Genomic DNA, 23,197 nt, shown 5'->3' with positions numbered 1-23,197 from the left:
CAGCTTGGGTCTATGTTTACTTCCTGTCAGCTGATGACATTCACATACACTGCAACAGGAAATAAACTGGGACACATTTAGTATATTTATGTTTAAAACTGTGAAATAGTGTAAATATTGTAGATTTGTGACATCAGAAATGGACAGAAATCCTAACGGCTTGTTTCAAACGCACAGTTTCTGAATACGGGCTGTGTGTATTTCTCCATGGATTGAGTGTTTTGATACTTTCATAGTATTTATATAGCACTTAAACCTGTTTTATAATATAAGACACATGAAAATCTCACTTTTTACAATATGGGACCATTAATATTCGATGATTTGAGGCGGGGCGCCTATATATGTGGTATTACGGTAAAAAAGTACACAATATACTGACCAATCAGCGCTCTCAAGGCTACCGAGCAGTCAGCTGCTCGGATGAGGACATTTACAGTAAATGAAGAGCTGCACCTCCAAATCCTTCAGAAGTAGATGCTACACAGCAGTACGTCAAACGGTAATATTATTCACAAGAAAAATACTTTCGTTTAGAGTCATTGCTCTGCCTGTGGACTTTACATTGTGTTTATTTCCGGTGAGTTTTGTACTTCTGGTCTGGTTCCTAGCCAGCCACCACGCCTTTAAACACTCTTAGTCATACACAACAGTAGGCCTTGACTACAAACACCTTGACTAATGTTGGATAATTTCACTTCATTTATGCCAGTTAAATCCAGTGGCTTGTCTTGATATTGTTGTAGTGATATGGTTTTCCTTCTGATAGTTAAATGCCTGATTTTTCTACACACAGTTTAGTTGTTTATATGTGACATCTCTTATGAATAGATGTAAAATACTACTTTACTAACTTGAAGAAAGGGCTTGCACTACATCTTCCGTCAGTGAAAGTGTTAATTTGCTCTATAGCTGAGTTTTTGGTCTGCAGAAAGCATTTGCTTTGCTTGCATTTCCTCAGAACCTAACTGAATTATACTATTTTTTGGGGAAGATTTTATGTTTTCAATGTGTTTGACTCATTTCTGCATATTATCTATGCATTATGGTGCTTCTGGTGTCTAGTGAAAAGCCTGTCGGACCTTATGCTGATTATTTCCAGACTTTGTCCCATGTTTATGGATGTTTTCAGTTGAGCAGCACACACCCTGAACTACAGAATACAATGCTTGTTCAAACAGTTGAAGGAATGCTGCTGAGTTGCTTGTCTCAATACCTAATGCCATGATTGGGAGTTTTTTTTTGACATCCTTTAACCGTCTGATTGATGTGTTTCTCAGCAGGTATGAAGGCGCTGACTTTGCTGCAGGCAAATGTGGCCCCAGGAGAGCAGCTGCAGGCCACATGTGGGAGGAGTTTGTCCTCCAACTATGCTCCTCCGAGTCTGGAGAACAAGCTCTTGGCTCAGACCTCCACACTCTTAAACTTTGCAGCACAAACTTCCTCTTGCCCCTCTCTCCAGCCCACCAGCCTGTCGTCCACCTCATCCTCCCTTCTCTCCACCTCTTCCTTCTCGCCTTTGCTCAACTCCCCTCTCGTCAGCACCGAGAACAAGCTCCTAAGTGACCATTCACCCGGTCTCTCTTTTTCCCTCACCCCCTCAACGTCTGGCCCTAATGAATCTCTGCACTTTAAATCCCTGGCCGGCAGTGCTCTGCTCAATCGCTATGCTCATCCTCCTTCATTCCTCCATCATGATCTGGGTGGAGAACAGAAGAGGGACGATGGAGGAGACGAAGGCAGGGAGGAAATATCTGAAGTGATGCAGTCCTCTTTTGAAGAATCAAGTGTGGTACATGAAATGTTTTTCACAAGTTTTACTTTTTTGACGATTTGTTTTTGCAGAAACTGAAAATGAAATGACCATGACTGCTAATACATTCTTATTTAAAGTATTTGACACCATTTCTCGATGCATCCCATTTGGCAGTATTACTGTTTTAATGTAACTCTACTGCATCAACAGTGTGATGAGGACGATGATATTTCGTCTGAAGAGGAGGAGGACGAGGATTCTGTGGCAGCCATGGAATTACCTGCCCTGGAAACGGAGTTGGGCAACCAGGAACTTGAACCAACTATGGTCGTCAGACAGGAGGAATTTGCTGAGATTGATAGAAAAAAAGAAAATATTGAGGAGGAGCTGAAAGATAAAAAGGTAGTTGAAAATATTCTTCAATGAATATTTATGTTATAGAAATCACTGGCTTTGCAAGATTAGCATTTCTCTGCACCATCGCCACCAAATGATATTCCTGTGTTGATAAAAATGATTATAACAACACACCTACTTCTTTGTCTTTCTGTCCGTTCCTCAGTATCTCCTGCTGAATGCGGTGTGTTGCTCTCTGATTAATAAAAGCAAAGCTCCAGGCCAGACGGACTGGGACTCAGAGGACAGTGTGTGGACCAAGATCAAAAGCCTGGCGAAGGATATTTCTGTCTGTGACCCGCAGTTTCTTCTCAAGGTGTGTATGCATGTCGGTCTGTGTGGGTGTGTGTGTGTGTACGGGGTATCTGAAGACAATTGTATTTGTACGACAAACTGGATTGTAGCTCCTGAACTTTTATATTAACTATGTGGTAATATTTCAACTTTACTGAGATTTCATTGTGTTGTTATCAACCCAGAAAAACACTCAAAACATGTTGTCAAGAAATGTTTTGTAGTAAGAATTCATATCATATGTTTTATTAAAATATTTTAAAAGGATGTATGCAACAGAATAGGACAACATTGTACACAATTAAATAGATCATCATACTTTGGTTTTTATGGGTTTTCAAATTTGTAAAGATCAACATGACAGTATGACAAATACAACATAACTAACACCAAAAAGTTGTCACAGGCTACCCAGACATATATACAGACGTAGGCAAAGTTGTTGGTAACGTTCCGTTAAAGAGAGAAAAACCCACAATGGTCACTGAAATAACTTGAAACTGACAAAAGTAATAATAAATAAAAATGTACTGAAAATGAACTAATGAAAATCAGACATTGCTTTTGAATTATGGTTCAGCAGAATCATTTAAAAAAACAAACTGATGAAACTGGCCTAGACAAAAATGATGTTACCCCTAGAAAAGATTGAAAATAATGTGACCATAGGGACATATTAAACTAAGGTGTGTCCTGTAATTAGCATCACAGGTGTCTTCAAACTTGTAATCAGTCAGTCTGCCTATTTAAAGGGTGAAAAGTAGTCACTGTGCTGTTTGGCATCATGGTGTGTACCACACTGAACATGGACCACAGAAAGCTAAGGAGAGAGTTGTCTCAGGAGATTAGAAAGAACATTATAGACCTTCATGTTAAAGGTAAAGGCTATAAGACCATCTCCAAGCAGCTTGACGTTCCTGTGACTACAGCTGCACATATTATTCAGAAGTTTAAGGTCCACGGGACTGTAGCCAACCTCCCTGGACGTGGCCGCAAGAGGAAAATTGATGACATATTGAAGAGACGGATAATACGAATGGTAACCAAAGAGCCCAGAATAACTTCCAAAGAAATTAGAGGTGAACTCCAAGGTCAAGGTACATCAGTGTCAGATTGCACCATCCGTCACTGTTTGAGCCAAAGTGGACTTAATGGAAGACAACCGAGGAGGACACCAAATCATAAAAAAGCGAGACTGGAATTTTCCAAAATGCATATTGACAAGCCACAAAGCTTCTGGGAGAATGTCCTTTGGACAGATGAGACAAAACTGGAGCTTTTTGGCAAGTCACATCAGCTCTATGTTCACAGACGCAAAAATGAAGCATCCAAAGAAAAGAACACTGTACCTAATGTGAAACATGGAGGAGGCTCGGTTATGTTATGGGGCTGCTTTGTTGCATCTGGCACAGGGTGTCTTGAATCTGTGCAGGGTGCAATGAAATCTGAAGACTATCAAGGCATTCTGGAGCGAAATGTGCTGCCCAGTGTCAGAAAGCTTGGTCTCAGTTGCAGGTCATGGGTCCTCAAACAGGATAATGACCCAAAACACAGCTAAAAACACCCAAGAATGGCTAAGAACAAAACATTGGACTATTCTGAAGTGGCCTTCTATGAGCCCTGATCTAAATCCTATTGAACATCTGTGGAAGGAGCTGAAACATGCTGTCTGGAGAAGGCACCCTTCAAACCTGAGACAGCTGGAGCAGTTTGCTCACGAGGAGTGGGCCAACATACCTGTCGACAGGTGCAGAAGTCTCATTGAGAGTTACAGAAATCACTTGATTGCAGTGATTGCCTCAAAAGGTTGTGCAACAAAATATTAAGTTAATGTTACCATCATTTTTGTCTAGGCCAGTTTCATTAGTTTGTTTTTTTAAATGATTCTGCTGAACCATAATTCAAAAACAATATCTGATTTTCATTAGTTAATTTTCAGTGAATTTTTATTTATTATTACTTTTGTCAGTTTCAAGTTATTTCAGTGACCATTGTGGGTTTTTCTCTCATTAACGGAACGTTACCAACAACTTTGCCTACGTCTGTATATATATATATATATATATATATATATATATATATATTTTAGTTTCCAGTTATTCCATATTTAAACGGTTAAGTTACTTGTCCGGCTTCTTGGTTCATATGTGATCATTTACCCAATGCCTTTCAAAAATATGTCCTTTTAAAGAGTTAGGTTGACTCTTTTAATTTCTCGCTCCCTTCATTACATTCATCAGCTCATTTAGTCATCTGTTCTGGAGAAAGACAGCAAAAAAAGCTGAAAACCAGAAGATAAAAACATAAAAAAGGGAAAAACCTCAACTGTTGTAAACAAAACCCCTTGCAGCGCCGTTTTCACCACCACTTCATAGTCAATGTCATCATCCGCATCCTCAGCAGATGTCTCGTGAACAGATCATTGCTCTTTTCCTGGAGAATCAGTTTTACCTGAATTTCTTGTTATACTGGAGCTTTTTTTGTTGCCTGCAAGTGAAATGTTTGTCAGGTATCTGCTTGTAAAGCCTCCTCAGTGTGTCCAAGGTACATCAGAGCACAGTTGCTCTGAATTTACTGAGTCCCAGAAAGGTTTCAGTTTAGTGCAACTCCAGAAAACATTAGAGTGGTTTGCCACAGAGCCTCCAACATGTTTTTGGGGTGTTTAACTGTCTGCTTTTGATCTGGGATGTTATGAAGATCTGAGTTAGATGTCAAGGAAAGTTTCATTTTACATTTTCATTTACAACTCAGTTTTTCCATCATGTGACAAGTGCCTTTTTTGTATTGATTGTTGTACTCTTTTATCTTCTTTTTGCCAGAGAATCAGGTCAGTGGAATTCATTTTCCGGCAGACAGTAAAAGGGTTATAATCATTTCCATGCTTCTTCTTTCTTTTACCGTTTCAGGTGGCAGTCTACACTCGACAGGAGTTGAACATCCGCATCACGGCAAACTTCTTATTGGCTCTGGCTGCCAACCAGCCCTCCACCAAGCAACATGTCCGCAGATACTTCTGTGCTGCCGTACAGCTGCCCTCAGATTGGCTGGAAGTAGTCAGAATCTATAGTACAGTAAGTCTTAGTGAGCGTCGTCTGTGTGGCGGAATCTGGATGTGTCCGTTCTGTCCTGTCTGAACAACATGTTTGTCTGTTTCCAGTGCTTCAGTCGCTCCCTGCCAATGTGCTTGAAGAAGGCAATGGCTGACAAGTTCAAGCAGTTCAATGAGTATCAGCTGGCCAAATACAACACACGCAAACACCGCTGTAAACACAACCGCAACAAGCGCAAAGCCAAGGTACAGAAGCTTTCATTTTGGTCTATTTTTTTTATTTAGTTCAATGTTAAAACTCTTGGTTAAACCAAATAATAATAATATTACACCCTTGTTAACGACAGACGGAAAAACAGTTTGTCCGTATTAGTGTTTCTCTGCTTTCACTGTGGTTAAAAAACAAAGGTTGACACCCCACACACTGTTAATCACCTCGACTGAAAATAGATTGAAACTTTATGTGGTTTCTATTTTAGTACAATTGACTCATTTCTCTAAATGAACACTCAAATTTCCACTCTTCATCACTCCATGCTTTGTCCTACGCACACTATCTGTGATTTCCAGAAACCGACTGGTCAGCAGCTGAAACTGTGGGCGAACCTGCTCAGATCAGATGCATCTATTCTGGAGAAGTTTGTAAGTCAATGTACAGTACTTTTCTATTGTGCCAATAAGTAAATGCTTTGGATGTTTCTTTTAGTTATTTTTATGTAATTTTAGTGTTTTCTTAAAGGTCCCATATTGTAAAAAGTGAGATTTTCATGTTTTTTTTTTTTTTTTTATAAAGCCGGTTTAAATGCTGTATAAATACTGTGAAAGTATCAAAATGCTCAATCCATGGAGAAATACACAACCTGTATTCAGAAACTCTGCCTTTGAAACAAGCCGTCAGGATTTCTATAATTTTGTGATCTCACAAATATACTACACATAGACCATTTCACAGTTTTAAACGTAAAGGTTCTAAATGTGTCCCAGTTTATTTCCTGTTGTGTACATGGTTGACATCAACTGACAGGAAGTAAACATGGACCCAAGCCGTTGCTTAGCAATGCAACTCGTTGAAATGTGCTAAAACGAAGCGTTTCAGACAGAGGGTAAATACAGGCATATTCAGGCAAACAGTATGAGGAAAATAAATCTTTTTTTTTTTTTAACATTACAGCATGTAAACTTGTTCTAGTAGAAACATGAAATACAGGTATGAACCTAAAAATGAGCACAATATGGGACCTTTGAGTCATTTTAGAATGTTTTGCTTTGTATATGCAGATATGGCTCTAGTACAGATTGTTGAACTAAAATTGTGATAAATGATTAATTCTGAACATCAAGACCCAGCTTCTTGGTGTTTTAGAAGAAAACCTTATCATATGAGTAACACTGGTTTATCTGTGTGTCTGTGTGTGTGCACAGTTGCAGGTAGAGGGCAGCAGAACAGTGGTGGATAAAAAGCAGAGTGAGTTCAGTATAAAGAAGATGATCAAGAAGCTTCACATTAAAGAACCGGCTGAATATGTTATGGCCATTCTGGGAAGAAAGTAAGCCACACAAACACTTACATTCACACACTTCGCCAACATTTTCCGTAAGTTTTGAGCGTTATTTAGCCTCCTTTCGTGACAAGAAGGACATGACATGGTTGGTACCAATTGATTCCTTAGGTTTTCTAGTGTCATAAGATACCAATATCTTCACTCTAGCTTTTTTGGTGACGTTAAAACGAATTTACATTAACGCGTTATTATCGTGTTAACTTTAACGCTAACCCTAATATAAACCTATGATAAATTGTTTATAATAATAATAAACTTTATTTGTAAAACAAATGCAGCACAAAGTGCTTTACAATAAGGGAAAAGACATAGAATGAGCATAAAAACAGGCAAAATAAGAAAATAAAACACCTGATAAAATAAAATCAAAATAGGAAGAAATAGAATACATAGAATGCATAACATAAGATAGAAAATAAAACCCACTGAGTAAGGCATTATAAAGTAGTTATAAGCAGATATGAGGATACTTTAAGTGTTGTAAAATATCTTAAACATTTGTAACATCTCCTATAAAGACATATTTATATAATTACATATAGATGTCATTCATTATCTGTTTATGTACCAGCATCCACTGGATGCATCACACGGGAGGAGTTGAATACTTGACAACTACATCAATAAACACTTGAACATACCTTAAATATGCTTACATTCATTTATTTTTTTATTTCTGTGTCATGTCAAACATTTGGCCCATCCCACATCACTATTTTACATACATCTTCCGGTCTTGCATGTGGAAAAACAAAAACAAAACACACGTTCACATAAAAAACTATTAAATATGTACAGATTATCTTGAAATAAGTTTCCATCGAAACATAATTGAGAATGCAGTTTAGTTGTTGAGACAGGGTTGGTTATAAACACCCATGTATTTAATGTTTACAGTATATACTGCTGGGTTGATAGCATGCTCTATTTCTCAGAAGTGTAAAATACTGCTATCTTTTGTATCTACTGCGTAAGATGTCTTGTAGAGGGTTTACATCATACAAATGCAGCTTTTAAGTAAATGAAAATGTGCACAACAGTCCAGTTACCTGGACAAGAACTATGATCTCTTCACTACACGCCCACTTAAAGATCCGTATTTAGAAAAGAATGAGTATTTTATTCATTTATTGTTTAGACAATATGAAGATAGAAAAGTAGACAGAGGAGAATTAGGAAAACAGATTTAGTCTCAGGCCTCTGGGGTTGTCCTGCTTCCATTTTAAAATGCCATGTGATTTTGTCGTTCCCAGGTATCCCGCTGACCTGAAGGCGTTCACCCACAGTGGAATAAAGGGCTCGTGGGACAGGGAGAGAGCCGGGACGCGAATGAAGCTCAAAGAACCAGAGACGTGGGAGCGACTGCTAAGCTTGGAGGGCAACAAGGCCGCCACCTGGGAGAAGCTCATAGGTCTGCTGAGTACACACAGACTGACAACTGTTTCCAAAATGTCATGCTGCTCCTTTATTCCAGGGACATTTGAACACTCATTTTTTTCAGTTCACAAGTTCCTCACATTTGTTCAAAAGAACAAAAGCCCCACCTTGTTGTCAGATTTTACAGCATGCACAGGCTTGCTGTCCAGAAGAGTGCAATTACTGTATCACAAGTGCATGATGATGGGAAAAAGTACTGTCAGTCATCTCATCTTTTCTTTCCAAGTACTGTTTGACTTTACATGACTTGACTTTACTGACCTGCAATTTCCAATCTGGTTCAGAGATTCAATCCCACATTTTTCAAGTCCAAAGCTCCCAATCACTGGTATATATGGAATAAAAAAGCAATGAATACATATTTTCCAATGCATACATGAATATTATTGTCCGTGACGACACGTACTGATGAATAATGTCTCTACTGTGCAGATAATAAGTCTCTTCCATTCATGGCCATGCTGAGGAACCTGAGGAACATGATCTCTAAGGGCATTAGTGAGGCTCATCACAAGAAGATCCTCAGCAGACTGACCAATAAGGTAAGATCCAGCAGAGTGAAGCATGTACTACATCCTTATTGTAAAGATTACAATTCAGTTATTAATTATACAATTTTTGTATCAGAGGAAGAGTCATATCTGTGTTTGTTGTTTAGTTTCTTTTGGAATTAAATTAAATTCTTTCTTTAACCTTGATGTGTTAACAGACGGCCGTTATTCAGAGCCGTCAGTTTCCCATCAGATTCCTCGCTGCCTACAAAGTCATCATGGAGCTTAACACTTTGGGTGAGATACATGTACATCAAGTGGCACTAAAACTCATAGACTGACAGTTGTATTAAAGGAACTCTAGCTCTTTTCTAAGACATGGTATCACAGCGTTTTAGAAGAGGCTGAGAGTCCTATCATGACAAAAAGAACGAGAACAAAAATAAATTGATAAATACAATTATGTAAAATGTATTGCATTGGGACAAATTCATGTTTTCTGTTGCTGTGTAAAGTAGCTAATATTTTATATTTTTACTTATTGTCAACAAATCTCATGTAAAAACATCAACAAACAGTGAAAGATATGACAGTATTCCTACTAAGCTGTTTACATGGCTAATGAACATGAATATTCCACTAATATTCCGTTTAAATGCAGCCGTGCATACTCCAATTAATGTAAAACGTCCCCATGACGTACATCATGCTGGCCTACAAACAACCCATTTAGCTAAACAAGTCAGCTGGCTACCTTGTTGTCTTTTTCCCTATTCTTACCATCATCATCTGGTACATTTGAGGAGCCCAGGGCATCCCCATCACCGGGGCCGGTGAATCCCCAATGACGCCATTCTTGGCTGTGTTTGACAGAGGTCGATGCCCTAACATGTCGTTTATCACGTCAAAATATAGAAATGTGGAACGGCAGGAGCTGCTCGTGCCATTTTGCTTCTTTGCATCAAAATGTTTTATTTTTTTCAAAGTTTTCCACCAGTGGTGGACTTGTTCAACCGTGCCAACACAGCCTCCCTCTTTCATTGCTTCTACCACCTACTTGAAAAGGTCGGCGTTGCGATATTTGCACATAACCAAAAACCTGTTGATATCCAAGTCTTTCATAATGTTTAAAAGTAGGTGTGTTTCTCCTTCTTTTCTTTTGGGCATGCATGTCTGCTAACTGTCGTCTAGTTGGTTTGTGTACACAGAGCTGGTCGTAAACAGGCAAGAGTTCGACACGCGTGTCGAAAACTGCTGTAAAAATCCCAATTGAGACACATAATTCTGAATGCGCTGTATACATGTCCAAAGAGTGCTCCTAATACCTAAATAATATCAACATATCCCACGGTATAATTAATCGGAAAATACTCCATTCTGTGGAGTTTGCATGTTCTCCCCGTGTTAGCGTCAGCTTCCTCCCACAGTCCAAAGACATGCATCTAAATTACCGCAGGTGTGAATTTGAGTGTGAATGGTTGTCTGTCTCCTGTGATAGTATTGTCCAATGTCAGCTGGGATCCAGCCCCCCGCAACTCTGAATAGGATAAGCGGTTACGGATAATGAATGAATACGCTGTTTACATGATCCATATCAAATTCAGAATATTGACATATTTGGAATTTTAGTGTGCATAGAAATGTAATTGGTTTTGGTCCTTTCATGGGAATTGTTGACCAAAGCCGAAAATATTAACCAAAATATGTTGACAAACTAACATATCAGCCTGATCTGGCTTAATAAAGTGTACCTCTGACATACTGCTACAAAGAACACATACAGTGCCTCCTCTTTACCCCTCTGTCCTCCAGCCGCAGCATCAGAGCAAGCAGTTCCCCCTGTTAAAGAGATCCTGAAGGGCATCCTGAGTAAGATTCCCAAAAGCAAGCGCTTCAAAAGACTGGAATGGGACACGACTCCAAGGAGCCGGATCAGGGTGACACTCGGAGTGCCGTTTATCTATCGACTATACCGAGCGAAGAAGACTCAGCTCCTAAAGGCCAAGTACGGAAATGTCCTTTGAGTTTCGGCAATTTTCTCTGATATTTTCCTACTTTGACATTTTAGATTTAAACGTATAATTGTTTTTGTTGTCTGTGGCTGATACAACACTGGGGAAAACATTTCTGGTGCACAGGAAGTGAGAGAAGCAACAGCAGTTTGAAATGAACAGAAAAACAATTGGTCAGTTAGTTTGACCATGACTGAGCAGACAAAGCAAAGCGCAGCACATAGAGAAACTTAAACAGAACATAAGTAGAAAGAGATGTCGCTGAACTGCCGATACAGCATGACAGGTGACAACAAACATCACAACCAAATTGCTTCACAACAAAGATGCTGCCAAGAAAAACGACCTATTTCTAAAAGAAATAACATGTTTTTTTCGCTCGGATTGTAAATTAATTTTGGTTAGATCAGGTAAAAATACAACAAAGACAATTTGACTTCTGCATGGATTAAAAAGAAAAGTACACTCAGTTAAATAATGTAACTTTCTGTATCTGTGCGTTCAGTCAGAGGGAGTTCACTGTCGCTCTGTTGGACCGTTACCGCAAAGCTCTGGAGACGGCGGTCCAGCTCTCCTGCCGTTACAATGTGCCCCCGCTCCCCGGACGCACCATTATCGTGCTCCCCACTAACATAAGGGGTGAGGAAGACTGGTGTAAGAAACAGGACTTCTGCCTCCCACCAGACCCCGAGCAGAAGAACGATGAGGAGGAAGAGGAAGAAGAAGAAGAAGAGAGCGGAAGGAAGAGGAGGAAGAAGAAGCAGGATGACAAGCTCACTCCTTCTGTGAGGGCCGGTTTTCTTCTGATTAGCAATAACACAAAACAAAACTGACATATGAATCATTTGACTCGGTTTAAAACCCAGTTAGAGTTGTTTCAGCTGTACTGTTTTTACTTGTTATTACTAATCTCTCCCCTCTTCCTCTCAGGCTATGGAGATGGCCGTGTTGCTCGGTCTGATGATTGGCAGCAGCGCCGAGGACAGTCAGCTCTGCTTGTTTGATTGGAGTCACAGTCTAGAAGTCGAGCTGAAGTCTGATGTTCTTTTGGATAATGTCAGAAGTGTGATGAAGCAAATAAAGGTCAGGGCTCCATTCTATGGCATCCTATTGTGTGTCATATCTCATACCAGCAGTCTTTTTGACTTTCATGTAGAGGGATTAAACACATTAGAAGTGAAATAGAAATGAAATACTTTGATATCTAAGAAATAAATATAGAGAAAAATAATAGTATGCAATAAGGATGGACACAACTGAATAGGATAACAGATAAGTTGTGTTTTTGAAGTTTCTGTTTCTAAAATGTTGCCTTTATTAATGAATACTTCTCTTTCGCAGGTGTGTTCAGAGATGTCACATGAAGATTGGGACAGCCGTGCCTTCTCCAAAATGCTCACCAAGAAAAACAAGGTTAGTAGGTTAGTCTTTGTACATAATGTAGTTTATTTTGATAGGGGAGAGTCAAAGTTATTATTCTTTTTTTTTAATAAAAATAGATTATTATGTTTTTATTTTGTTTGATAAATGCTAACACTTACTTATCCAGAGTCAGTGTATTACCTATAGTAGATGGCGGTAGGCATGCCTCCAGTTTGGGGAAACAGACAGGATTTACCGCACAGAAGCAAAGATTTTTTAAAATTTGTAGCTGTGGTCTCTGTCTCTTTCTGTGTTTTTTAGGTTTTAAATTCAACACTTGTACCATCATAAACAATATATATTTAAGTGATTCCAATCATATTTTTACAAAAACTTCAAATATTTGCACCACAGACAGAACTCAGTTATCCTAACCCCTCCCTCTTCTGATATGTCTAATGAAATATTGTTAGGATCCTCCCCCTCCTCCCTCCAACGTAACCACGCACCAACAGGAGCTATAAAAAAAAGACACAATTGAGCTATAATATTCTTTGCCTGCAGGGGGCACAAGTTTCAGAATTGCAGCAGCTATTAGTATCACACATAGGCTGTATATAAGAAGTGGACGTAGTCACCGTGTTGTCACTCATCGGTTTGTAGACTGTCCTTTTGAAGCCTTGAGTTTGGCATTTTGGCTGTCACCATGTTGGTCTTTTGCAACCAGAAGTGACACGAGAGGGTGGAGATAAGTACAAGCAAACGCTGAATAAGACATTTTTAGGAGACCAAAAAGGTTACAATTAACTATCATGAACTGGAAACACACTGTGAAAGGGTTAAAGTTTTAAGACGAAAACACGGACAACTCCCAGACCGGATAACGCCGTGGTAGCGACCTGTCAATCACAAGGTAGCCACGCCCCAAAGCATCCCCCGCTTTATGGTCTATTTGACTCTAAATGGGACCATAATTTATTAAATAAACATCATACTGTATTGAAGAAGACTTGAAACTAGCAATTGAGACCATAAACTCATGTTAACAATGTTTACTGAGGTAATAAATCAAGTGAGAAGTAGCCTCATTTTCTCATAGACTTCTATACAATCAGACTTCTTTTTGTAACCAGAAGAATCGTCTCCTGCTGGCTGTTAGAAATAATGCAAGTTTAAGGCACTTCAGCATTGGCTTCACTTTTCAGACCCCGGAGTTGCTACCCCTGCTGCTTTAGACGAGAGTACAAGATGCTTCCTTGTTATCTTTGACCTCACATGATTTTGTCTCTCAGGTGGACAACATCATCTTGCTGACTGACTACTATATCAATCATGAAATCGAGTGGGCCATCAACAGCTACAGGAAGGAAATAAACAACAAAGCCCTCGTGGTGGAAATCTACTTGGCACAGGGGTAATGCTCCAATTTCCTGCTGTAGCTGCTATTACTGCTGTATCTCACAGACCAAACTGAAAAGCTAAAGTTGCACTCACACCAATCACTGGTGGACCTTTAAAATGTACCATCTCTGTTTTCTACAGTATAGACAGGTACGTTTTGCTTGTTTGCAAAAATCTTGAGTAATGTAGACATATTTATAGCCACAAACAAAATCCAGCTGGTTTGGGTTTCCCTCCCTGTTTCTAACTTAAATGAATGTATTGTTGTATTGTCTACTTGCAGAGAGGCAGAGCTCAACCCTGACAGGAACCGTGTGAAGCTGACAGGATTCAGTGAACAAACTCTGAGGTAAAATGCTCATTTTTATCCAGAAACAGGTTAGACAGTTAGATGATTTATATAAATGTAAGAAATGTTAAACCCAATAGCTCTTTAAAGCAAACTCTTGGGCTTTCTGATTATGATATATTGATCATTGTAGGAACTGTCTTGCCAAAAGTTAGAGGAGAAGGTCAGTATCACTCTTATATCTGTCTGTTGGAGCCAGCAGCTGTTTAGTTTAGCACAAAGTCTGGGGACAGCTAGCCTGGCTCACTTTGATGGTAACAAAATCCACCCTACTAGCGCCTCTAAAGCTCAGTAATGAACTCATTTTCTTGTTTGTTTAATCCAAGAAATAGTCTGGCACATAATCCCCCAGTAAAATTGTCATTTTTGCACTTTTTGTACAGATTAAACAAACTAGATAATATGTTAATTAGTGAGTTCTACATGTTCTGGTAGGTGGATTTTATTACCTTTGAATGGGGCCAGGCTAGTTGTCTCCACCTATTTCCATTTTTTTATGCTAAACTAAGCTCACTGGCTGCTGGCTGTAGCTTTATATCTATCTGACAGACATGACAGTGGTATCGATCTTCTGATCTAACTTTCGCCAAGAAAACAAATAAGCGTTAATGTTAAACTGTTGCTTTCACAATGTGACCAGGTTTGTGGCAGAACGAGGATCGTCCAGGCTGCTGGACCATGTGGAGCATTTGGACAAACTTTACAACATCCCAGAACCACAGGGAGCTAAAGGCCCTCAGACCACAAACAGTGTCGTCCCAATACCAACCAGCCCCAACTTAAGGTCATTTTTTATTTCTGAACAGTTTTCTGCTTAACGTTGAAGGCCAGGAGACATTTCCTTTTCCCGCCTTTTCTTCACTAGTTTAACACTAACTCCTTCCTCTGTCAGGTGGCGAGGTGTACGTGTGTTTATCTCCTCCACCTTCAGAGACATGCACGCTGAGCGCGACATCTTGGTGCGCAGCGTGTTCCCGGAGCTCCGGCGTCGTGCTGCATTACACTGCCTCTACCTGCAGGAGGTGGAGCTGCGCTGGGGCCTGACAGAGGAGGAGTCGGGGCGAGCCGCCGAGCTGTGCCTGTCAGAGGTGTGGCGCAGCCAGATGATGGTAGCAATCCTGGGGGAGAGGTACGGCCTGGTTCCTCCCAAACCTGACCTCCCTGACCTACCGCAGTATAGCTGGGTAAGACTTGTTATTATGACATCAAATGGAAAAGAAGTAACAAGTAGAGCTGTGTGCGCAATGTCCTCAGTGTAAATATATAAATGAAGTACTGATGCTTTATTTTGTGCAAGAACACGGTTGATTAAGATTGGGATTCAAAATTGCTCACTTAAATTCTCCAGCAAAGTGCAGATAAGCAGAAAATTAAACTATAAAACTAATAAAGAATAAACTAATAACTAATATAACTCTTATAGTTATTATAATAACAAAACAGCCGTACATTAGATTCTTTACATCTCTAAAGTGGCAATAGACAAGTTTTTTGCTTTAAAGGGACTCTCTGTAAGAATCAGAAATTACTTGTTAACAGTGACACCTGTGGCCTTTAAAGGGACTGTTTGTTACTTCTTACACATATAAATCGCCGGGGTCGGTGTCCCATGCGCGCTCGCATATGCGCATTTCTGCACAAGCATTTCTGAAAGTTACAAACAGTCCCTTTAACGGTTGAAAATGAGAGGAAATGGTTCAATAATTATCCTGAAATAAGTTGGAAAAGAGGTATTGTTCAGAAAAGGTAGAAATGTCAGCAACTTTTGAAGTAACCGTTACGTCATTGTTACTGATCAACAGGTCAATCAGACCTCTTTAGAAATATTTTGTTGATTTTGTGATATAGGGAACGGAAAATCTGAGAGACTGGTGTCTGTTTTTAGATGTGAATTTGAATTTAAGATATTCTTTAAAATAATGACAGAAAGAATAATGTATTTCTCTGTTTGCAGCTGGAGTCGGCCCCACCAGGCCTGTCCATCACAGAGATGGAGATCCGTCAGTTCCAGGCTCTTCACCCCGAGACAGCAAAACAGCGAATGTTCGGCTACTTCAGAGATCCAAGGGTTATCAAGTAATCCATGCTCACATTCACACATCACAGTTTGGCTAAACTTTTCTCTTTACACTTTTTAACTTTCAAAAATTTGTCATATAAATTAGGGCTGTCAAAGTTACCGCGATAATAACGTGTTAACACAAATTCATTTTAACGCCACTAATTTCTTTAACGTATTAACACAACCTGCGATCTTTAGGTTGTAGCGGGCTCATTTTTAAAGCTGGAGTGAAGATACATCACTCTGACATCATATAAAACTAGAAAATCTAAGGAATCCATTGGTACCAACCATGTCATACTAGCTTGTCGATAAGGAGGTTAAATAACGCTCCAAACCTATGCTAAATGTTGGTGAGGAGTAACTGGCATGGACATTTTCAAAGGGATCCCTTGACCTCTGACCTCAAGATATGTGAATGAAAATGGGTTCTATGGGTACCCACGAGTCTCTCCTTTACAGACATGCCCACTTTATGATAATCACATGCAGTTTGGGGCAAGTCATAGTAGGGATGTCACAAGAACTGATACCAAGTCGATGCCAAAATTAAAAAAACGTGACAGTACTCGTTTTACTGAGTTGGGACTTGAGTACACAAACTTGAGACTTACTTGTGACATGCAAAATAATGACTTGGTCCCACCTCTGGTAGCCTGTACCCAGTGAAATGTCACCATGTCAGTGTATTTAAACTACTGCTTGCAATGTGAGGATATATAGACACATGTACACATTACATGGGATTTATTTATTTATTTATTTTTTTACCGTGGTATCGAATTTGGTATCAAGAATCGTGGAAATTCACTGGTATTGGTATCGACTACTAGATTTCTAGTATCGTGACATCCCAATGTCAAGTCGGCACACTGACACACTGACAGCTGTTGTTGTCTGTTGGGCTGCAGTTTGCCATGTTATGATTTGAGCTTATTTTTTATGCTAAATGCAGTACCTGTGAGGGTTTCTGGACAATATTTGTCATTGTTTTGTGTTGTTAATTGATTACCAATAATTAATATACCCATACATTTGCATAAAGCAGCCTATTTGCCCACTTCCATGTTGATAAGAGTGTTAAATACTTGACAAATCTCCCTTTAAGGTCCATTTTGAACAGATAAAAAATTAGCTATTAATTGCGATTAACTATGGACAATCATGCGCATAATCACAATTAAATATTTTAATCAATTGACAGCCCTAATTTAAATTAATTACTGACCCCTACCAATTTATATGATGTAGATGTTTTTGTGAAATATTTGTGTTTCCATTAACTTGTTTTTAATTCTGTAATCCTACACAGTTTGCTGGAAATCCTCTTAAGTATTTTATGTTTTTTTTCTTGTTGTTTGTCAGCTCCGTTCCGGTAGCTTGGAAATCTGACTTTGCTCCGGAATCACAGGAGGCTGGGTCTAAAATGGAGTTTCTGAAGAAAAGGATCCGGGCCAGTGAAGTCAAGGTCACTGAAAAGTGAGTTATCTCTGTCATATCCCTGCTGCACTGAAGCTGTGATATTAAAACAATAGTTCACTTTAATTTTAGAATATTTCTCATTTAAGAATTTTATTTTAAAAGTAATATTTGCGAGATCTGTGTTGTTGTTTTTTGTATTAACTGGTGAAGTGCAATATTTTAGAAAAACTGGCAAATAGTATTCTAAAAGGAAACCACAAAAACATTATTTTAAGGGACTTAGCTGAGGCTTCTTGTTTGTTTTTCTGTCATAGTTACTCGTGTGAGTGGAGTGGCGTCGTGGAAGGGAAACCATATCTGAAAAACCTGGAGGACTTTGGCAAGGCCGTGCTGGAAGACCTGTGGACGGCTGTCGTAAAGCAGTTTGTGGAAGTTAGTCACTCTGACGATTCAATCAATTTCATTTCCATACTCCTCATTAACCCAACTTGTTTCAAATCTTTTAATTGTGAGCAAAACATGGTATTGCCATGCTTCTTTTTCATACAAACAAAGATAATGTCAAAAGACACATTAAAAACACTCTTCAAAATATTTATAAAATAATAAAAGTGGTCTTAATAATTGAAAATACTCCATTACAAGTTAAAGTCTTGCATTCAGAATAAAAGTATAAAATGATTAGCAACAAAATATACTTAAAGTATCAAAGTATCAAAAGTACTCATTATGCAGAGTTGCCCCTGTCAGTGTTGTATTATTTTATTATTGGCTCATTATTAATGATGTCTAAATATTTAAGAAGTACTTTCATTTTGTACTTGATCGAGATGGAGCTACTTTAAACTGCTTCATGTGCTGCTGGATAGTTTAATCTACAATAATGCACCTTTTATAAACTGATCCATATGTTTGGTATGTAAAGTCTTAAAGGGGAACAATGAAAATGGTCGTTGTTCCCGTTTAAACTGTTAAAAGATAAATGTAGTGGAGTGAAAAGTACAATATTTCCCTCTAAAAGTAGAAGTATGAAATATTGTAAGACAGAAATACTCAAGTAATGTACAAGTACCTCAACATTTTACTTAAGTACTGTACTTGAGTAAATGTACTTAGTTACTTTCCACCACTGTGGGAAACCACTAACATTACAAAAGCCTGAAGGTATTTTGTGTCCAGTCACAGCTGTTTTAAGCAACATTGAGCCTTAAATGATTTATTGTTGTCATTTAAAACTAACAAGGTATCCTGGATGACATACAGTAGATTGTAAATAAACACCTGGTTATTCTCCATGTGGCAGGGGGATGAGGAGGCGGAGGCTGTGTCCGATGTGACGGAGCAGGAGGTGCACCAGGGGGCGCTGCAGAGGCAGTTCTTCGGCAGGGCGAAGCTGCTGTCTGCGGCTGTCGAGATAGTGGAGCAGGCTCAGATCAAGGGAGGGATGATGGTGGTGGAGGGAGGACCTGGAGAGGGCAAAACCGTCTTCATGGTAAGTTTAAATAAAGGAATTATATTCCACTCTATTCTTCTATCATGGATTCTAACCTGTTGATTAACACAGTCAGATCTGTTCTCGAAGTCTAAGTTATTTCTTTCATTCAGCTCTCAATATTAGCTGTTAGATGGGATGATGTCTATTTGAACATTGAGGATTTTGGAAACACAAGATGCTTTTGTGAGATTCTTTTGTGGAGAAACTACAAATCTGACGATTAAATCAACTAATCGTTTAGTCGACAAAATCGGATGAGTGTTAGTCGACTAAGAAGTTCTTTGGTCGAGGACAGCCCTACCTGCTACCCATATTGATCTCTCCCCACACAGGCTGCTCTGGCAGACACCCTCAGGACTGGAGTTAAGTCCAGGAAAAACCTCGTCTGTGATGTCATCTCCTACTCTACAGCCGCCAGCCAATCAGCAGGCTCTGTGGAAAACCTGCTTCGATGCCTCATGCAGTGGTTGAGGAAGATGAAAGATACTGAGGAGGAATCACCTCTTCCCCATTCTTACAAGTAGATCGATTTTCAATTGTCCTTAAAATAGTTTACAGGTACATCGTATTGTCTTCGCACTAACAGCTACTGCATTTCCTTTTATTCACTTTAATCACAGAGATCTGCTGTCAGAATTTCACTCCAGTTTGAGTGACCTGAAGAAGAATAAGCCTCTGGTGCTGCTCGTCGATGGGGTGGATCTTGTCAAAGACGGCAGAGGTCAGCTCAGCTCTGACTGGATACCACAGCAGCTTCCACAGGTCAGTTACATGGATAAGTAGTAGTAAAATCACCAGGAACTTTTCGGTGGAAACCCTGCTATGGTTAGCCCTGAATTTTATCACCGCTCACTTTATACCAAGAAATGCTTTTATAATCTTGTCAACATAAAGTATCTGACATGTGTTTTAGAGCAGAGACATTCTAATATTTCAAAGTTGACAAGGTAATAAAACAAAACTTGTTTTGGATGCAGGACAAAAAAATGTATTGTCTACACTGGTTGCTTTGCTTATGGTTGAATTTGTAGGTGTTTGTCTGCTACAGTAAAACTCAGATCCTCTTTTTTTTTTCTTGTCAGGGTGTTTGTTTGGTAGTGAGCATCACAACAAAAGCAGCACTGTTACAAACCCTGGCCAAGAAAAGAGGAACTGTCCTGTTTACCCTGGGACAGCTCACCATGCCGGACCGGAAGGAGATAGTTCAGAAGGGACTGGACACCTTCGGGAAGAAACTCAGTGAATCTGCATTCAACAACCAGGTTCTTCTTATGTGTTTTCATCACAGTGTTCTCATTCTTTGTGGCAGTTGTGAGTCTCCAAATTCTGCTTCTGTGCATTGAAGCTGTTGTTGATACTCCACAGTTTGCCCTACACTCTTTAATCTAATGCTAATCTAATCTTAAAAACTATGCTCTGTCTGCTCGTCCAGCTCCAGACTCTGATAATGAAGAAGGGAGCAGTGAGTCCTCTCTACCTGCACCTAGCCTGTGAAGACCTGAGGAACTTTGCCTCCTTTGATAAGGTTTCATTTCACTTTTTTTTTAGACACTTCCACAATGGTATTACTGGTTGTCTTTGGATGTGGCAGCGCTACAGTATGTATTGGGTGGATGCTTACATAAAACCTTCTTACAATATGTAACACCAGTAAATAAGCTGATAACATAGAAAATGTTGATGACAATATTAAAACAAGATTTTTCTAGAATCTGTGAAATTGTTCCTGAGCTAAATGCTCACATCAGCATGCTAACATGGTCATAATGATAGTATGATGATGCAATTAAAGTGTGGTAGCATGCAAACATTTGCTAATTAGCGGTACACACAAAGTGCAGCATAGGTTGATAGGAAGCGCACACAAACAATGCGTTAAGGTGCATCTTAAACCTTGACCAATTCCTTGAAATGTTATACCACCCTGCTACCAGTTTAACTTGGTACATGCACATGATTATCAACTCTCTCTGTGTCTTAGTTGAAGGAGAACCTCCAGGGCTTGCCTCAGTCTCTGAGCCAGTTGGTGCAGTACAGCCTGGACAGACTCTGCTTGCAGTACAGAGGCATGCTGGGACTCCGCTGGGCCCTGGCAGCACTCACCGTCAGCACAACTGGTAAGATGAGATGAGTTTTAACATAATTTATAGCATCATTAAACTTTATGGAGTGCTAGATTTGGTAAATTGGTAGGCTATGAAAGGGGTTGCAGGGATGTTAGAACCAAAGTGGTAATTTCCTCAACTGTCTTTGGTTTCCTCAACTTTTTTCTCCTCTTGATCGTCAGGCCTGAGGGAGAAAGACTTGTACTCTGTACTGAACACATGCAACGACTTATCCTCACGGGACGGACAGTTCACATGGCAGGAAGCACTGCATCTGTCCAGGAAGCCCAAAGGACGCATTCCCATGGCAACTTTCACCCGTTTAGCGCAGAGTTTACAAAGGTATGAATCCCATATGAGTTAAAAGTGGTGCAAATCTAAATCTCTGCCAGTTTATGAATATTCATCTCTTACAAGCTGATACAATCATCAAATCTCAAAGTATTCCCGAACCTTGCTGTCTGTTTTTATTTTTCCAATGCACATAGCTCTTTTTACTAAAATTAAATACACCTAATCATTAATATTTGATCACCGTTTCAAGGATTTACACTGATACACTGTGCTTTCAGATTTCCTCCATGTTAGAGGGAATACACATTTCTGTTTAAATACAGTATACTGATGTGTGAGTGAAATTTATAGACAACATTCCTAAAGGAGGAAAAGATATTAAACCTATTTGGATCCTTATCTGCAGTCTGATTGGTCCGTCTCAATGCCACGACACTGACGACCTGCTGTCTCTAACCAATCCGGAGGTGAGGAGGGCCTTCGAGGACTTCCTCCTCCCAACAGAAAGTGACAGAACCAGAGCTCACCTCGTACTGGCAGGTAAAGTACACACTGCCTGTTTTAATACAGTATCAATAAGTATTAGTCCCTGTGTATTTAAATTAATCTTGTATCACTATACTGTCTCTTTATACAGCTCATCTGTGGGCACTGGCCGACCCGCTGGACACAGACACCTTCCTTCACTGTGAGGCCAACTCTGTCATGCACCTGCCTTCCAACCTGGTTAGTCATCTCTCATACACAATACTACCTGAGCAATAAATAAGTCTCCTGCAATACAGTAAACAAGCACCAACTGAACCAACTGAATTTCCACAGTTTAAAAAAAAAAAAAAAAAAAATCGAGTTAGGGTAGAGAATCAAAGTTCTAAGTATGTATTCACTAATAAAGTCTCATCAGTCAGTTTTTGAGAAGCAATCAGAAATCCTGCACACTGACGGTCACAGCCACTCACTATACTGGCTTCATTTAATCAAAAGATTCAGTCGGTAGACCTTCATCAGGTATGACTCAAGTGAAGTTTCTGTTGATGTTGCCTACTTACTTGCACATGGGAGAAGTTTGCTTTCTGCCAGAAATCTTCCTAGGTTCAGGCGTCGAACCAACTTTGTTAGGTTGAAGAAAAGATTATGGTTTGGATTCAAATTTGGGACGTCACAGTGAAGGAATTTCCCCTGCGGTGATAATTATTGGCTCAACAGCGCGATATGCGATATTATTGTCTTTTTTTTTGCAAATTACTTAATTTATCCTGATTTTAGTGCTATATAATTACGCTTTATTGTTAGGCTAACGATTAGGTATATGTTTGCTTTTTAAAGGACAAAGATGACAGTGTTAGAACAATTTAAATACTTGTTTATTGTTATATGCCGAACACAGAAGGGCAGCGTTTTACCCAAAGTTGAAAATTTTTCAACTCTCGGGAGACCGAAAAAACACCAAACATGCAGCACTCAGCGCAGAATAGATGCTCAGTGCCTCGTCACGCTGCCGGCATTTGTAGCATAGTTTGAATACATGGCGCTCCCATTGCAAAAAATTCTAAAAAGAATGTGAAATGTGAACATAGCGGTTGTGGTGGTTGCTTTCCATCCCCTGCGGTTGGCTTGTAAATAGCACAATATTGCAATATTTGGTTATTGCGACAGCCCTAGTTGAAATAAACCATTTCTGACAGAAAGCCCTGAAGGGAAACTTCTCGT

At 39.4% G+C, this 23,197-nt stretch overlaps 1 protein-coding gene across 4 annotated transcripts in view; it reads left to right on the top strand.

Moving 5' to 3' along the window:
* The first annotated feature begins 388 nt into the window (after nt 1–388).
* tep1 (telomerase-associated protein 1) overlaps nt 389–23,197 on the top strand; it is a 42,945-nt gene continuing 20,136 nt past the window's right edge. The window contains exons 1-31 of one of the 4 annotated variants that reach the window (XM_037787652.1): nt 389–502; nt 1,284–1,792; nt 1,967–2,158; nt 2,319–2,468; nt 5,353–5,517; nt 5,604–5,741; nt 6,066–6,137; nt 6,918–7,042; nt 8,311–8,468; nt 8,927–9,036; nt 9,204–9,282; nt 10,798–10,990; nt 11,503–11,782; nt 11,928–12,080; nt 12,339–12,410; nt 13,652–13,773; nt 14,044–14,109; nt 14,750–14,893; nt 15,002–15,293; nt 16,064–16,185; nt 17,537–17,650; nt 17,908–18,025; nt 18,897–19,085; nt 19,421–19,608; nt 19,709–19,850; nt 20,171–20,350; nt 20,521–20,613; nt 21,070–21,205; nt 21,376–21,535; nt 21,894–22,027; nt 22,125–22,213. In XM_037787652.1, the coding sequence (XP_037643580.1) occupies nt 478–502; nt 1,284–1,792; nt 1,967–2,158; nt 2,319–2,468; nt 5,353–5,517; nt 5,604–5,741; nt 6,066–6,137; nt 6,918–7,042; nt 8,311–8,468; nt 8,927–9,036; nt 9,204–9,282; nt 10,798–10,990; nt 11,503–11,782; nt 11,928–12,080; nt 12,339–12,410; nt 13,652–13,773; nt 14,044–14,109; nt 14,750–14,893; nt 15,002–15,293; nt 16,064–16,185; nt 17,537–17,650; nt 17,908–18,025; nt 18,897–19,085; nt 19,421–19,608; nt 19,709–19,850; nt 20,171–20,350; nt 20,521–20,613; nt 21,070–21,205; nt 21,376–21,535; nt 21,894–22,027; nt 22,125–22,213 (4,710 nt within the window). In that variant the 5' untranslated portion in view covers nt 389–477. Of the gene's footprint in view, nt 581–1,280; nt 1,793–1,966; nt 2,159–2,318; nt 2,469–5,352; nt 5,518–5,603; nt 5,742–6,065; nt 6,138–6,917; nt 7,043–8,310; nt 8,469–8,926; nt 9,037–9,203; nt 9,283–10,797; nt 10,991–11,502; nt 11,783–11,927; nt 12,081–12,338; nt 12,411–13,651; nt 13,774–14,043; nt 14,110–14,749; nt 14,894–15,001; nt 15,294–16,063; nt 16,186–17,536; nt 17,651–17,907; nt 18,026–18,896; nt 19,086–19,420; nt 19,609–19,708; nt 19,851–20,170; nt 20,351–20,520; nt 20,614–21,069; nt 21,206–21,375; nt 21,536–21,893; nt 22,028–22,124; nt 22,214–23,197 lie in introns of all 4 variants that reach the window. The other 3 variants (XM_037787651.1, XM_037787654.1, XM_037787653.1) reach the window with 3 other exon arrangements.

This window comes from Sebastes umbrosus, chromosome 12 (genome assembly GCF_015220745.1).
Source record: "Sebastes umbrosus isolate fSebUmb1 chromosome 12, fSebUmb1.pri, whole genome shotgun sequence".
NCBI classification, from domain to species: Eukaryota; Metazoa; Chordata; class Actinopteri; order Perciformes; family Sebastidae; genus Sebastes; species Sebastes umbrosus.
Note: the sequence above shows the minus strand (reverse complement) of the source record. Positions and strands in the feature narration are given on the sequence as shown.